The sequence below is a fragment of the Cibotium barometz genome, chromosome 7 (assembly GCF_041138505.1).
Source record: "Cibotium barometz isolate CiBa-2024 chromosome 7, ASM4113850v1, whole genome shotgun sequence".
Classification (NCBI taxonomy): Eukaryota; Viridiplantae; Streptophyta; class Polypodiopsida; order Cyatheales; family Cibotiaceae; genus Cibotium; species Cibotium barometz.
In genome coordinates this window covers 58,725,672-58,742,144 of record NC_141052.1, presented here as the reverse complement: position 1 = coordinate 58,742,144, position 16,473 = coordinate 58,725,672, and the positions used below count along the sequence as shown (strand labels likewise).

Sequence of the window (16,473 nt, the reverse complement as noted above, 5' to 3'; positions counted from 1 at the left end):
CTTTCAATTGATTGAAGGTACATACCAACCAATGAATATATAGAACAACTCTTACATTGTAACTATAGCACGCTTATAACATTTTTCTTTAAATTTAAAAAAAAGGAGCTTCCAACCCACAACTTAAAACATTAGAACTTCTTTGCAAGTGCCATTTTTGCAAACCAAATGGATATTCTACCAAAGGTTCCAAAGAATCTAGCAACTCGTTGCACATATAAAACATATTGAGACAAGGAAAAACCAAGGTGGACAGTCACTAAATACTGAAGGTGCTCTATGTAGACTCTCTAACTACACACCAAATTATGAAACCAAATATATCTCAGAATCACATAAAAAGTAGCTAGCATACAAGTGAGAAAAGTATTCATACTCCATGTTTTACATTCCACAAGTGATTATTAACCAAATAATGCCAAACAGAAAATTTCGGCATATTGGAAAACTCTAGAGTACATATCAAGCTTTATATACATCCAAATATTGATGTACTGGAATAGTGTTGAGAAGCCGCCTCAACCTCAGACACGTTGCGCGCATGTGGGCTAGAGCTTCAACGGATATCTGCGAATTTCCGTATGCAAAAGTGTTAAAAAAACAACAATGCCACATGTATTCAATTGTTAGTGCAACAACTCTGTCTTGTTAGTTTAGGTGATCTACATCTATATCTTATGGTGTGAGGTCACATTAACCGTAGTGGATTATTAGGTAAAGGTCTTAGTTCTAGCATTAGGCTAGAATGGTGACACATCAAAGGCTACGAGCTGGGTGGCATCAATCTCCACTTATCAAGGCACCTCCCAATTGTGCAGGAGAGGTGGACTAGACTTAGGAAAGGTGGAGAGGAAAGTGGATCTAGGTGCCTAGCTCATGGAGGCCTATAAATTCAATCAGCTCTCACTCACTGGTGAGTGTGTAGAGAGAGTACTATGTGGTGTAACCTCTTTTGGTTAGTATAACTGTGTGTGATCCTTAATGGAAACCATGCTTTTGTCTTTATGAGTTAATCATTTTGATAGGTCTCATTCATTATGGTTAATCTCATTATGCTTAGTGGTGGATCTAGGTGCCTAGCTCATGGAGGCCTATAAATTCAGTCAGCTCTCACTCACTAGTGAGTGTGTAGAGAGTACTACGTGGTCTAACCTCTTTTGGTTAATATAAATATGCATGATCCTTGATGGAAAATATGCTCTCTTCTCTTTACAACTAAATCATTATGTTAGGTCTCATTCGTCATGGTTAATCTCATTATGCTTAGTGCTAATTAACACTTTTGTGTGTGCTACTCTATGTGAGTGTTAATCCAAGTCTAGTGCTTAATCTATTCGCCCACCTTCAAGCGATTCTCTCATTTCCAATGATTGGTTTCACACTGCTAGTTAGCAGTCCTCAACATTGCTCAGCACAGTGCTCGTTAGCAGTCCTCAACATTGCTTAGTGTGAGCTTAATTCTAATAATTCGTATCAAAGCTATAGGTTTGCATAAGGGTTTCTCCATCTTCGTGATTAGGATCCTTGATTAAGAGACGGAAATTATTCATTCACTCTATGTGACTTGTGGAGTCGAGAAAATCATGTGTGTTAGTGGTTTCAAAAATTGGTTCTCTATGAAAGATAGAGAGAGAGCTGCTACAATTTCTGTGAGAAAGAGAGGAAGAGATCTCTTTGCAAGAGTGAAAGGGAGCAAAAATATGTGCAAACTGATATTGTGTTGCTCCTTGATGGCATCTCTGTAAAGGTACCATTCTGTGGCCAGCTACATGGAGCAGCAGGCTCCTGTGAGAAGTGGCAATGCCTTGATGTAAACCAGTTTTGGTCCACAAGCATCAATGTCTACAAGAGCGTAGTGGAACCATATAGGACAGAGAGGGGTGAGGACATTATCCAGCAGTTGGAGGGCAACTTGGCAACTTGCCGACAAGAGATTGAAGCAAGAAAGCCAGCACCTACAGTGGTAAGTCCATCATAGATGAAGCTCAACAGGACCAAGTGTCCGAGGATGCCTGAAAGCTTTCAAGAGAGGAAGTGGTATCGGTGACACAGTTCCCTAGTAAGGAGCAGATTCAGGAGCACGAGCCCACGGAGCAAACACTACCATGCTTGGAGGTAAAATGGAGGGCAACCCATCCCAAAGACCATTCCAATTTCTGAGGTTATCAAGTGAGTTTCAGACTTTTCTCTCCAAATCCATTGAGGAGGAGGCTGAGATGAGTAATTTCATCTAGAGGCAGAGGTGCTAGTTCCAATCCCCACAGTTCCCGCGAGGAGGTAGTAGCGGAGACATCATTGAAGACAACAGGTTCAATAGCCGTGCTATTGGAGTTCGGACCGGTGTGTGGAGCAGAAAGCGAGTTCCCCAAAGGATCCGTACCTAGTCGGAGCGGTGGAGCATCATTTGTACATGTGCTCCAAGTTAAGCATGAGGGGATGTCATGTGCACGTTCTCTGGAGAGTGATGTGGACATGCTTCTACCCATTGGCCACCTCAAAGGTCGAGTGCATGGCCGGATTTATGTGTTTGTAAGGGCTATTGTGCCAGATCATTTTAATCTTGTCTAGGCGCCCAATAAGCAACCCAGTGTGGACAAAGTTATTGGATTATTGTGTGAACACACTTAGTTGGACATTATTATTAGTTGGTAGAGTTGGTAGCCATCTCACCAACATTAGACACTATAAATAGAAGTCTAGGCCGTAGTCGTATTCATTCATTGATCAGTCACTGTTGTCACCATTTGGTCCCTTCACTAGTCTTGCCAGTGTTTCACACACTGAGCGGAGCCAAGGTGTGAACGGGGATTTCCACAGATGTAGGGAAGATCTCTCAAGGAACACAAGGTGAAAGACGACTGTGTTAGGCAGGGTTTGGCACAGAATATGTTTGGAGGACTTATACAACTTTTTCAGGTTCAAAGATGGACCTCGGAACATTAATTCTATGGATTTTATTCATTTATATGGATTTATAAGGTTTATAAGCATATGTGTGGTCGGCCAAATTTATAAGTGAGTACACACCAGAACTGTACTATTTTAATGATAACCGGCCAAAACCCAGACTTTGGGCGTCTGGATGCATGGAAACGCAACACATGAGCAGGACAGGGCCAGAAAAGCTACACGAGTTGCTAAACAAGGCTAGAACTGATATTTTTGAGGAGACAGGCTTATTTCTGGTGGGAACTGGCTTGATCCACACACTACTCCTCTATGGAAAATCTAGCGCATCTCTTCTGGGGCTGTTTTTTCAGCAGACCGACTTGCTACAGATGCTCCTCAGGTCTGGTCACAAGGTTCTGTGCATGAACAAGGCAGAGGAACTTCCTTCTCTGGTGCCTGCTCCCTCTGGGGCTGATTTGGGCCTCTTTGTGTGCTGTTTTCTCTGTCGACAGCGTACAAACAGGCTGTACAGCAGTACCTATCGTGGATGCATGGTCTAGCAACCTCGGGGTGCGTGCTACAGGCATAGGCAACCTTTTGAGAGTCGTCTGTAGGGCTGAAAACAGAGATTCAGGGCTGAACAGCATGGATCTTCCCAATGAAAGTGTGTTCTTTTGGGTGCAGAGGTTTCTCAAGTGTCCCATGCATAGACGGTATACCGTGGGTGGATTTTTTTGGAGGGGTTTCATCGCGAGAGGCGCGTTGTTTTTCGGACCTTCTTGAAGACCAAGGCGTTCTTCTTCGATAGACCTCCATTTGCAAGGGTAACGCTTGCGAGCACGGTGATTGTTGTGTTTTTTTTTCTCTCTTCATCACCCCCTTCTGGCCACGCTCTTGGGGCTGTTTTGGCACGGAGTTCGGGGCTGTTTTGGCACCGTACCGGGCTGTTTTATGGACTGTTTATGAACTGATTCATGGACTGTTTAGAACATGGAGTTTGGCAGAAAAGCTCCCTGTGAATCTCCTTGCAGAGTTGTGGGTATCCGGTGTTGAAGGCACCCGCACCTTGGAGATCTTTGTAAAAGCTTCTTTGGTAATAAAGGAGTTACCTACAGGGGCCAGCCATTCCGGCTCGGTGTGGTGTCATTATTTTATTTGTGTTTCTTCAGCTGTGTTTTCAAAGCTCTATCTGGTATTTGAAGTGTCTGTCGATTGTTCCAGGTCCTTGATTAGTGACAACTGTTATTAAGAACTTAGTAGTAGTGCTACCAGTGAGTATCTATTTTCAACATTCTATATACTTCATGTTAGTAATACATAGTAGATTAGGTCATCTCTATCCATTGTGAGGATTAGTGTTAGGCACGTAACATACTCTCCCTACTAAAGACCTTTCCTCTCTAGGAAACAAAGTCAGGGAATCTTTGCTCTAAACTAGCAACTGTCTCCCATATCTAGTCCTCCACTGCCCCGTCTCTCCACTTTATCTTATACTCAGGGATCAACTTATTCCTAAGCTTCTTCTCCCTCAAATCCAATATAAGCTCTAGCTCATGTGAAACAAAGGACAAGTCCTCAACCTCTACGAGCTCTTGAGAAATAACGTTATTCTCAGCTCTCCAAGTTTCTCCTTGAGACTACTCACATGGAAAACTAGAGGCGGCAATTCTAACTTACAAGCCACCTCACCAATCCCTTTCAAGATCCACTAGGGTCCACAGTACCTAGGAGACAACTTCCCAACCCTCCCCGGGTATCCATTGATATACAAGCATTCCCTCGGAAAACTCCATCAACAAGAACGCTTTCTATCAGCATAAAACCCTGCTTTATTGTAAGCACTTTTGATAGATTTACGTGCAGTGCATAGTGGTTGAGTACTTTAGGTATAGTGCGGTACAGGACGGTATGTGTACGAGTACTTTAAGTACGTTCGCTTTTTTTTTTGTGTATATAAAAAAAAACACATTATAAATCATTCATAATTTGGCAACATTGGTACACAAAGATGCACAAAAAACAATTGAAATGCAAACATGTATGCTATATAAATGTCAAATGAGCTGTCAAATGAGCTGCACTGCATACAACATGAAGGACTGTCCTCCTGAAGCTGAAATCCTAGTACATACTACATACTACAACGTACAAACGCCAATAGCCATACGGCCGGCCCTCACTCATCATCATCCAAGCCTGAAGATGAGGATGATGAGTAGTCTCCATCTGTGAGGAGATTCCCATCAAAATCATATAGTGGCTCCCGCTCCCCCACATCACGAGGTAGCTCCTCAACAATGGTAGAGGTCCCAGGTATCTCCTCTGGAAGAGTCTGCATCTAGTGCTCTGGACCACCTCTACTGATCGCTCTGGCAGCTCTCCCTCTCGCATGTGCAACATGAGTATACACCCTAGTGCCTCTAGAGGTGAAAGGACGACTCTGCTAAGCTGAAGAAGTAAGGGAGCTCGTAGTGAAAGCTCGAGACCTAGCTCGAGTGACTGGTCTATCAATGGTCTCGAGCTCTCTGTGAAGCTGTCTATATATCTCCTCTTGCTCATCACGCACTATGTCGCTCTCCTCGGCATGTTGCTGGCTGTGACGCTCGAACTCCTTAACATCAACCTATGGAGCATGTATTCACTAGTAGTTATTAGTGACTAATCACTTTAAGCTTACTATGAACTTTGAAGTGCATCAAGATTCAGTATGTCGTAAATCACATACCTGTTTTGGTCTATCATCTTTCGAAGATTCCGAATTAGTCGAAGGTTGGCTCTGCAAAACACCCACCTCTCTAGTTGAGCTGTGCTCAAGCGGTTTCGGATCTTCGTGTGAATAAGAGAATAAGAACTCCAGTTCCTCTCACAGGCTACAGAGAAACAATCCTTAAATCCACGAAAATTCGAGTCTTAGTTATAACAAATCTTAAAGCCTGGGTCCTTAAAGACTCCAAAGCCGAATAATTTATCAATAATCAATATGTATTTACTATTTTGTATTATTACCTGGGATAATACCCGAAGGGCCAGGGCTTTTAGTTGAGGCTGATGGTATCCATGTGTCTCCCACCAGGCATCTTACACACCTCTGGCAGCATAGAAACACCGCGTCTATAGAATTCTCCAAGGTTATTGGAGTATCCTATCATCTCTCAATCAATGTGTACCTGCTGCTCATCGGTCAGTACATGACTCACGTACTGATCTCTCATGGATAGAAGCACCGTGTCCATGAAAATATCTGCACTCTTGTAGAGAGGATGCAATAGTGCTGCCATACCATGAATTGGACGACGCATCCAATCCCATCTCCTCTCTACAAGGCGCATAATACACCTCTTCCTTTTCATCAGCTCTTAGTTTCTAGGGCATACAAGCTCCTTTTGCACCACCCCCCCCCCCCCCGGATTCATGAGCATGCGAATCATCTTTGGAAGATGTCTAAATCCTTGTCTTGGTGGAGAGAGGATATAGATGAGCAAATTGCCTTTGGAAGTCATCCAAAGGGGCTTCAATTTCTCGAATCTGCCATGAGGTTCAATCAAAAAAGTGAACAAAGCGGAGCAATTGACTGAATTTTCTCAGTTAAGGCCTCTCTCTGATTCAGAAAAGGATTCCCTTTCACATGGTCAGTTTAAATTGACTGTTAATGATCAGAGGAAATTGCACAAATGGCAGATAAGGGCAAGAATGAAGCCCCTCATGGATAAGGGCTGCTCATCAAAAGCCTTTTTTCAGGGCTTGCATGCTACTCGAAAGAAAAACTCATGCCTAAGGGTAAGGAAGCTAGATGGCTCTTGGACACACTCTTTCTCTGATCTCCAAGATGAATGCCAGAATTATTTCCAGAAATTTTCTCCGCTCCTAGTTCCCCATCAAATCAAATGACTGAGGCTAGGACTGAATTTCTCCAATATGTTTCTGGAATAGTGGAAATGGATGAAGCTCTTACCTTGGAGAGACCTTTTACTGACACAGAACTTGATAATGCATTGTTCCACCTCAGCAAATACAAGTCCCCTGGCTGGGATGGCCTTACGGTAGAATTTTATATTTCTTTTTGGGATGATTTGAAAGAAGTCCTCTTGCAAATGATCAATGTTGCCTAGCAAGAAAATCAGTTGCCGCACTCTTGGAAGCATGGCATAGTCAAACTTGTGCCCCAAAAACATCTGTGTGACCATATGTCAGATTGGAGGCCTATTACTTTGATGCCTGTAGTCTACAACTCATTACCAAAATGATTGTGCATAGGCTTCACAGGATACTGGATGCGGGACTTCATCCTCATCAGTATGGGTTTGTGCCGCGAAGACAAATCCATGACAATATATCCAATGCCTTGACTGCAATTGAATATGCTAAGTATTCGCATCAAGATGTGCTTATATTACAGGTGGATATTGCTAAGGCATTTGACACTGTTCAATGGGATTTTATCTCTCAAATCATGACCAAGTTGGGCTTTGGTCCCAAGATGGCAAATGCAATTTACTGGCTTTATTCTGGCTCTACTTCTCAGTGCATTCTTGGGGGTCATCTGTCTCGGTCATGGACGTTGGGTCGATCAGTTAGACAGGGCTGTCCTCTTAGTGCTCTCTTATATGCCATTGTGACCCATCCCCTTTTAATGTATCTTGATCATCTTACAAACACAGGACAGATGACTGGTCTTAAAATCCCTGCAGCTGCATCTTTTTTGGCACAAGCATATGCTGATGATTCCTTCTTTATGCCACAGAATTCTTCCCGGGAAGTTCAAATGCTTATGACCACTCTTTCATTGTATGGCTTGGCAGCGGGATTGCATGTCAATTTTGACAAATCTAAATTACTTCCCTTGAAACAATGTGACTGGCATTCTATTCTTTGGCTGGGTCAGGTGGTGCATTCCAAAGATGTAGTCAGGCATTTGGGATATCCCATAGGATGGCATATCACCAGGAAGCAGCAGCTAAAATGGATCTTCCAATGACTTCAACATAAACTGGAATACTGGAAGATTTCTACTTGGCCTCTTTATGTCAGGCTCAGAATAGTACAGTCCATTGTAATGTCCTATGTCCAGTTCTATTTGCCTTTGCTGCATTGGTCCTCCAGGGATATTTCAGCCTTTATGTCTCAAGCTATGGAGATGTTATGGAGGACAAAAACTGCTGTGAAAGCATTGAGACTGATGAAGATGGAAATGGTGTGCTCTCCTAGGATGCATGGTGGACTTAATGTCCTCAATATAAGATATCATGTACTTGCAAGGAAGGCGACTATGCTGCATACTTTTTTCCGCCAACAACAGCCATGGACTTGTATGCTAGCATCCATGTGTGTCAACATGAGGACTTGTGCTTATGGTCATTGGATTACTGATCATTGGGAGGTTGTCATTGGGAGATTTGTAGGGAAGATACCTGGCTGTCCTTTCTCTACTGCTCTGATACTTGACTGGAAACAAGTACTTTCTAAGGTCAAATGGGCTCCTGATAATTGCTCAGGGACAAACTCAATGAGGAAAGAAAGTATTCATTGGAGTGCCATCTTTGACATTCCACTCGCTTTACAGGAACCTGTTCGGGCATACAATCTCATGAAATTGGGAATTAGATACATACATGATGTGGTAGATGATCAGGGCTATGTCTTATCTTTTCCTCAGGCCACTGCTTCCTATGCATTGGGAATGCATCATAGGTCTATATGGAAGAAAATTGCTGATTTATTACATCCTTTTCTACCTGTTCCTCCTGTGGCTGACACAGACAGGCTTACGGATTGGCAATTGCAACCCTCTCCTACATGCACTCATCCTGTTCCTCTTCCCACCTTAACCTCCATCAAAGCTTACAGGCTTCTTCAGCCTGCTCCATGGATTCAGCAACATGCTAATTCTCTGTGGCATATAAGGAAGCCCCTCTCATGGTGGCGGAAGAATCTCCGGATGATATGGAAGTGTAAAATGCCATTGAAACAAAGACTTTTTCTTTGGAGATGTATGACAGGCACATTGTCAGTGGGGGTCACACTTGCTAAACGTCGCATTGCACCATCCACATGTTTAAGATGTCAGGCTCCTTCATAGACTGTTCTTCATTTGCTTTGGCACTGCCCGTGTTCTAGGATCCTCCTCAGGAGAATTTCAGATTATCTTTAGCTCCGTTTCCCGAGTCACAAATTTGGGAAACATTTCTGGCTCTTTGGCAGATTTATGAGGTCTTTGTCTCAGTACTCACTATTTCTCTCTTGGGTGAGATATTGGGCTCTTTGGACAATCTGGAGTGAGCATAATTTGGCATACTTGGGTCGGCAGATTCACAAGTCATATGAATCTTTCCGAGCCTCATTGCGGCAATCCTTATATGATGCCTGCCATGAGGGTGATATGGATGCTTCTTGCATAGAGCTTTTCTTTTTATGTTTATGATCTTTGGGATACTCTCCATTTCGGAGACCTCCCATCATGTAAATTTATGAGCATATAAATATACTGCACTGGATATTACCAAAAAAAAAAAAGTGTGTGTGGTACTTTGCAGGTATCTTTCGGAGTCTCCCTCCTCCTGATAGGCAATCACTACTTGTTGCAAACAAGTGTTTATTGCTCAAGTTCAGCCCATAATGTCTGCTAAAGAAAGATCTTGAGCGTTTTGTTTACATTGCAGGAACTTACTGATGCTATGAATCACATGGGCAGTTGGAAAGCCCCGGTTGAGATGGTTTGACACTTGAATTCTTCCAAGCTTTTTGGGAAGATTTAAAAAGTCTCATTCTTTACATGGTCAATACTACTTGGGAGCATGGTTCTTTGCCAAACTGTTGGAAGGAAGGCTTACTCAAACTTTATCCTAAAAAACAACTTTGTGACTCACTTGCAGAATGGCGACCTATAACATTAATGTCTGTGGTCTATAAATTGTTGCCAAAATGATTGCGAGAAGGGTAGTTGATTTGCTAAATGTAAAATTGCATCCACAACAGCATGGGTTTGTTCCACGTCGACAAATATATGATAATACAGCCAATGCCTATGTCGCTATGGAGTATGCTAATTACACAAAACAGGATGTTTTGATCATGCAAGTAGATATTGCTAAGGCATTTTACACGATTCATTGGGAGTTCATTAAACAAGTTATGGTGGCCCTAGGTCTCGGAGTTAAAATGCAAAATGTCATTTTCTACTTGTATCAAGGTGGTACTGCCCAATGTATTCTACACGGTAAATTGTCTCATGCTTGGCCTCTAGATAAATTTGTTCGCCAAGGTTGTCCTTTCAGTGCCCTTTTAATTGCTATTGCCACCCATCCGTTGTTGCTCACTCTTGACAAAATTTCTCAAAATCCAAATTGCTCCCAATGAAACGCATGGATTGGCAATATAATATATGGCCTGGAGAAGTAATCCCTCCGAATGGCATTGTCAAACACTTGGGATACCCCTTGGGTTAGGGGTTGACAGCCAAACAAGCATGTGATTGGGTGCTCCAAAGACTCAAATCAAAATTGAAATATTGGAAATTGTCTACATGGCCACTACACATACGATTGCGCATAGTCCAATCGATCATTATGGCATATGTTCAGTTTTATCTCCCATTGATCAACTTGTGAAAGGTGGATTTACACCTTTACATTATGCAAGCCATGGAGCTGTTTTGGAAAACAAAGCTCATTAAGAAAGGCTTGAGGCTCCTATAAAAATCACTATATATGTTCTCCTAAATCACATGGAGGTCTTAATGTCATGAATCTACATTTCCATGTGCTCGCATGAAAGGCAACCCTGATTCCAACATTTCTGGAACAAAAACAGCCTTGGACAATAATAACTCAACCTTGATGACCACCATGTCTACTTTTGCATATTGTAACTGGATTCCCACTCATTGGGATGTGATAGTTGGGAAATCTGAAGGTTGGATTGCGGGCTGCTCATATATTAACCACATGCTGAAGGACTGGAAGCTTATAATGTCCACTATTTCATGGTATGGTAGGGAAGCTCCTCAAGGCAATTCCGTATTCATTGGTCCTCTCTACATCCTGACTCTAGCTTTTCTTTTCTTGGGTTAGATTTTGGGCACTTTGGACAATATGACAAATGCGCAATACTACCGGTAATGTTCAACCATTCAGACTTTCCATGACAACCTTCAAATGGAGCAGATTTCTCTTGCCCAATTTGCGCTGTTTTTCCAATGCTTCTGAGTTAATCCCACCTTGGGTTGACTCCTTGTAGTTTTTTTCCATAATAGAAGGTTTCTTTTCACTTTAAAAAAAGTGTGTGTGTGTGTGTGTGTGTGTGGTGGAGAAACCTCGCGCCTATGAACCACCTACGTAGCGCCACCTACCGCCCTCTGCTACTTCTGCAACGTCGATCGCCCTCCGTCCTGTCAAATCCCCACGGATCCCCTCGTGATCGATCTTGGTTCGAAACTCGAATCCTGCAAACAAACGAACAACAAACAAGCAAAGGGGGTGCAGGCCTGACTCACCTCCCAACCATGACAGCCGTGGGCGAGCCCACAGTCTTGGCTGTCCCCACCGAGCCACGAGCTGAGCTAACTAGGTTGACGTACCGACCAATCTCCTCCTCGTGACGTCCCATACCGCCACGAAGCTGCCCTCGCGGGCCTCGAGATTGCTGCTGGCCTCGGCTGCATAAAGCAGGTGCACGTCTGCACTAGATCCAGGCTCCAAGACCATAGAGCTCTCACAAACTCGCGAGACTCTCTATATCAATAACTAACCTTGGCCACCCTTTTATAGGCTCTTGGCCGGTCATCGGGCGTCCACACTTGGCCGCCCGCCCGTGCATACTTGGGTGTCCGCCCGTTAGTATTTCCCTAACTCAGCTCGTCAATCAGCCTGCCTAGTTCCAAGCTTCCCCAAGCCTCGAAACTAGTCTAGCATGCGTATAGCACACGGTAGATACCCACTGTGCACATGACATACTCCCCTTCCTCTAAGAGCTCACTCCTGAGCTCACTAAAAAGCTAGGGTAATCTCTCTGAAGAGAAGTCAATGTCTCCCATGTAGCGTCCTCCTCAACACGATCCTTCCACTTGATCTTGTATTCCGTGATAAGCGTATGACGCAATCTTCGTTCATGAAATCCAAGAATCTTTTCAGGTTCGTGCGGAACAAATGTCATGTCCTGGACATCTATAATTTCTTGAGGAGTAACTAACTGATCTGCTTCACCCAGTACTTCCTTAAGTCTACTGACATGAAATACAGGATGAACTTTCACATGAGAAGGTAAATCCAATTCATATGCAACTGAACCAATCCGTCGTGTAACACGAAATGGTCCACAGTATCTAGGGGATAATTTCGGAGATCTACCTGTCCGTAAAGTCTCGGAATCTTTCAGAACTCGCAAATACACCATCGTTCCTTCAGAGAACTCTCTAGGTGAACGATGTCTATTAGAATAAAACCTGTCTCGATCTTGAGCACTTCTAATAGATTCCTTTGCAACTTGTAACATTTCTTGCATATCTTGCAAAAAATTACGTGCTGCATCATGCTGAAGTCCTGAGAATCCTACTGTAACAGGTGATCTTGGTTGAAAACCATACATAAGCATGAAAGGACTAAACCCTGTACTCGTATGCTTAGTATTGTTATATGCAAATTCTAACATAGGAAGATAATCCTCCCATGAACTTTGTCTTTTGGATACATATGCTCGAAGCATATCCTCCAAAATCTGATTCACTCTTTCAGTCTGGCCATCAGATTGAGGATGATCAGAGGAACTCAAATTCAAAGTTGTTTCCAACTTCTCGAAAACAAGTTTCCAAAAGTCACTCGTAAACTTAGAGTCCCTGTCACTGACTATGTCCTGCGGTAACCCATACAGTCTAAACAATTGCTCGATAAACTGCCGAGCTAATTGCGTAGCTGTAATAGTCTTCCGGGTCGGTAAAAATCTAGCCATCTTTGTCAAGCAATCTACCACAACCCAAATAGAATCGTGGCCTTGATGTGTTCTTGGCAATCCGGTAATAAAATCCATGGAAATACTTCCCCACTTATTACCTGGGATTTGCAAAGGATGCAACAACCCAGCCTGTCTAAAGCGTTCAGCTTTATTTGCCTGACAAATCTGACACTTGAGAACATAATCTTCTACATACCCTTTCATCTTCGGCCAAAAAAAAGTGTGTTTCACTAATGATAGTGTCCTGTGTGTCCAGCAGAAGGGGCGTCGTGACACTCCCTCAGAATCTTGGACCTAATGTCCGGGATCTGTGGTACACAAATTTTGTCATTACGGAATAGTAAACCATTCCGAATCATCCACTGACCTCCTGCAGCCTGAATAGTAGACTGCGCAGTCACCGAGTCTTGGTCAATCAATGAGCTCCCGTCCTGGATCTTCTGCCAAAATGGACCAAAATAACTATCAGTCCTGCAAAGCCCTCTCAATGACTGAAATAAGTCAGTAGAAATCTCGGTGAACGACAAAGTATTCACCTCTCTAATCCGACTAAGCGCATCTGCAATATTATTCATGGACCCTTTCCGATAACGGATCTCAAAATCAAAATCTTGCATTAACTCTGCCCAACGAGCTTTCCTGCCTCTCAAATCATCCGCATCACACACATACTTGATTGACTGATGATCAGTCAATACCACAAACTTGGAGCCATATAAATAATTTCTCCAAACCTTGAGAGCATGAATCACAGCATAAAGCTCCTTCTCAAGGGTTGGCCAACGAGATTGAGTGTCGTCTAGCTTTTTACTTTCAAAAGCAACCGGTCTACCATCTTGAAATAAAGCAACCCCAATAGCATAGTCACTGGCATCAGTTTCAAGAACATAAGGCCGACTAGGATCAGGCAATGCTAAGATAGGTGCTTCCTTGGCTTTATCTTTCAAAAGTCTGAAGGCCATATCCAAATCGTTATTCCAAGTGATAGGCTGATTGGACTTACGTCCACGACCTTTCAATAAGTCGGTCATCGGTAGTGTGAGCTGAGAGTACTCCCGTACAGATTTCCTAAGAAAAACTACAAAACCGAGAAAAGAACGAAGTTGTTTCACTGTTCGCGGTATAGGCCAGTCCAAAACCTTCTGAACTCGGTCGTAGTCAATGCTCAATCCATCTCTAGTGATCTTGTGTCCCAAGTAAATGATGTCGGTCATAAAGAACTCACATTTACTCAATTTAGCATATAGTCGATTCTGTCTCAAAATAGATAAGACAATCGTGAGGTGTCTGACATGATCCTCAAGAGTACGGCTATATATCAAAATATCATCCAGGAACACCACCACATATTTTCCCAAATGTTCACGAAAAGTGTTGGGGTAAAGGCGTTATGCCCACCCTTATAGTGTGTACAAGCCCATAAGTTATAGTACATAGTACACTTAGTACTTTTAATGTACTAAGTGCACTATGTGTACTAGTGCAATATACATGTGTGATAGGGGAGTCACACACTCATGCTTTTCATGAGTTGACTTATCCCCACAACTCTCTCTCTCTCTCTCCCTTGCTTCTCTGTGTATGTCTCCCATGAATGAACTCTAAACCCTAATTGCTGTTTCTCCCCATCAACTGGTATCAGAGCTAGGCTGGCCCTTTGAATCTCTCTGCTGCATAGCTCTCATTTCACACAGCCATCAAAGAGGAAAGCGTGGCTCAACTTCTGCTATGCAGGCTGTGTGTGTGTGTAGCTCCATGGAACCTGGAGGGCTGAAGTAGCTTGTCGGTTGTGACCCAGTCAGCGTGAGCAGGCGAGCGAGTGAACGAAGGCAGCAGCAAAGCGAAGTGAACGAAGGCAGCAGCAAAGCGAAGTACAAGGTGGCGGGCGTTGCATCACACGCAGGCGAAGGCTAGCGTGGCGTCAAGCGTGGAGGCGATCGAGTGACAAGGCGCATAACCACAAGGCAGCGTGTAGCTTGGCTGAGGCAACGAGCGAAGGCGCATCGTAGCAGCCAGGCGAACAGCGTGAAGCTTGCGAACGTGGAGTTCCAGCGCACAGCGCTAGGCGAAAGCAGCGTGTGAATCGTGTAGGCGCTAGGCGAACACGTCAGGTGGGCATTCAGGCACAGTCGAGCGGATACACAATCGGGCTGCAAGCCCTGTGGGAAAGGGACGGACTACGCCGCCCAGCGCTGCATCAAACAGATGGAGCGCGCCTTCAACTTCGCACCAACATAAGCGCAGGCAGAAGCGGGCCAGCTCTACACGGCGCAGGCAATCACGAAGCCCGCACAGCCAGCCCACGTGGCTGCCCAGGCTGCCCACAGCCAGCACACCGGGCTGCCCAGCTGCTCCAGAAGCTGCCCAGCGCCGAAGTCGCCGCCACCACCGCCTCCATCTCAGCCTGCAAATCAAGAAACTCAGAAAAAATCAGAAATTTCAGAGGTATTTTTGCTTCAATTTTGCGAATTTCTTATCAATTCAAGCAATTGAGCAGGTACAGGTGCCCAAATTGCTCAATTTTGAGCAAAATTGGCAAAATTGGGTGACATTGGTCACAATCAGGATCAATTTGCAGGAAATTGGATGTCGAAATTTGGGGCTTTTGATGTAATTGTGCAATTAAGCACTCATACATGCTGTATGATGTGAAAAATCGCACATTTGGGCAAAATTGCAGCAAATTGCAGTGCAAATCAAGGGGCTTTTGTGCCGATGGAGTTGATTTGCATGCAGGCAATCGCATTTGATGCTGTGGTTAATGTGCTGATGCCTTACAAGCACTCAATGTGCCTGTAAATCAAGGGGCTTTCATGTATTTGATGTATATGTGGCCAGGGGAAAGCATCGTGAACACTCTGGATGCCTTCATGTGCGTCAATGTACCATGCATGATCAGAAATTGATCTCAAATCAAAGGGCTTTTCAAGTTTGTATGCTTGTTGAGCTTGGCAAAGCAGCAGGCAAGACATTTATGCCTTGAATCCTCAAAAATCAGCTTGCAGTCAAGGGACTTTTGGCCAATTTCTGTTCGGGACTGTTTTATGCAGTGTACAGGACTGTAAAAGTCTGATTTTCACTCATTTGGACAGCCAGGAGAGCATTTATTGCTATTGTACCTGCTGGTACAGATTTGGCACAGCTTTGTGCATGTTTTGGCATGGCTGTACACTATTTTGAGTGATCAAAAGGTTCAAATTCAGCTGCTGAACTTGCCGGGACAGGTTTGGTATCATTCATGGGAGACATACACAGAGAAGCAAGGGAGAGAGAGAGAGAGAGTTGTGGGGATAAGTCAACTCATGAAAAGCATGAGTGTGTGACTCCCCTATCACACATGTATATTGCACTAGTACACATAGTGCACTTAGTACATTAAAAGTACTAAGTGTACTATGTACTATAACTTATGGGCTTGTACACACTATAAGGGTGGGCATAACGCCTTTACCCCAACAACCTCCCACTTAAAGGCAAAGTGCCCTTAAGTAAAGGAAAAGAAAAAATCAGCATGTACATGATAATATACAAGGCCATATCAAGGCTGAAAATGGCCTCATCCAATGCCCATCAAGTGTCTGCAATGAGCAAACCGCTCCGGAGGCACACTCTTTGTCAACAGATCAGCCGGGTTGTCATCCG

The 16,473-nt window shown here is 43.8% G+C and overlaps 1 protein-coding gene across 4 annotated transcripts in view; it reads right to left on the bottom strand.

The window, feature by feature from the left end:
• Positions 1–306: 306 nt before the first annotated feature.
• LOC147637253 (F-box/LRR-repeat protein 15-like) overlaps positions 307–16,473 on the bottom strand; it is a 72,928-nt gene continuing 56,761 nt past the window's right edge. For 2 of the 4 annotated variants that reach the window (XM_086800872.1, XM_086800873.1), the window contains 2 exons: positions 5,615–5,775; positions 4,916–5,512 (listed from right to left, as the gene is read on the bottom strand). In XM_086800872.1, the coding sequence (XP_086656998.1) occupies positions 5,455–5,512; positions 5,615–5,775 (219 nt within the window). In that variant the 3' untranslated portion in view covers positions 4,916–5,454. Of the gene's footprint in view, positions 568–4,915; positions 5,513–5,614; positions 5,776–16,473 lie in introns of those variants that run through there. The other 2 variants (XM_086800874.1, XM_086800875.1) reach the window with 1 other exon arrangement.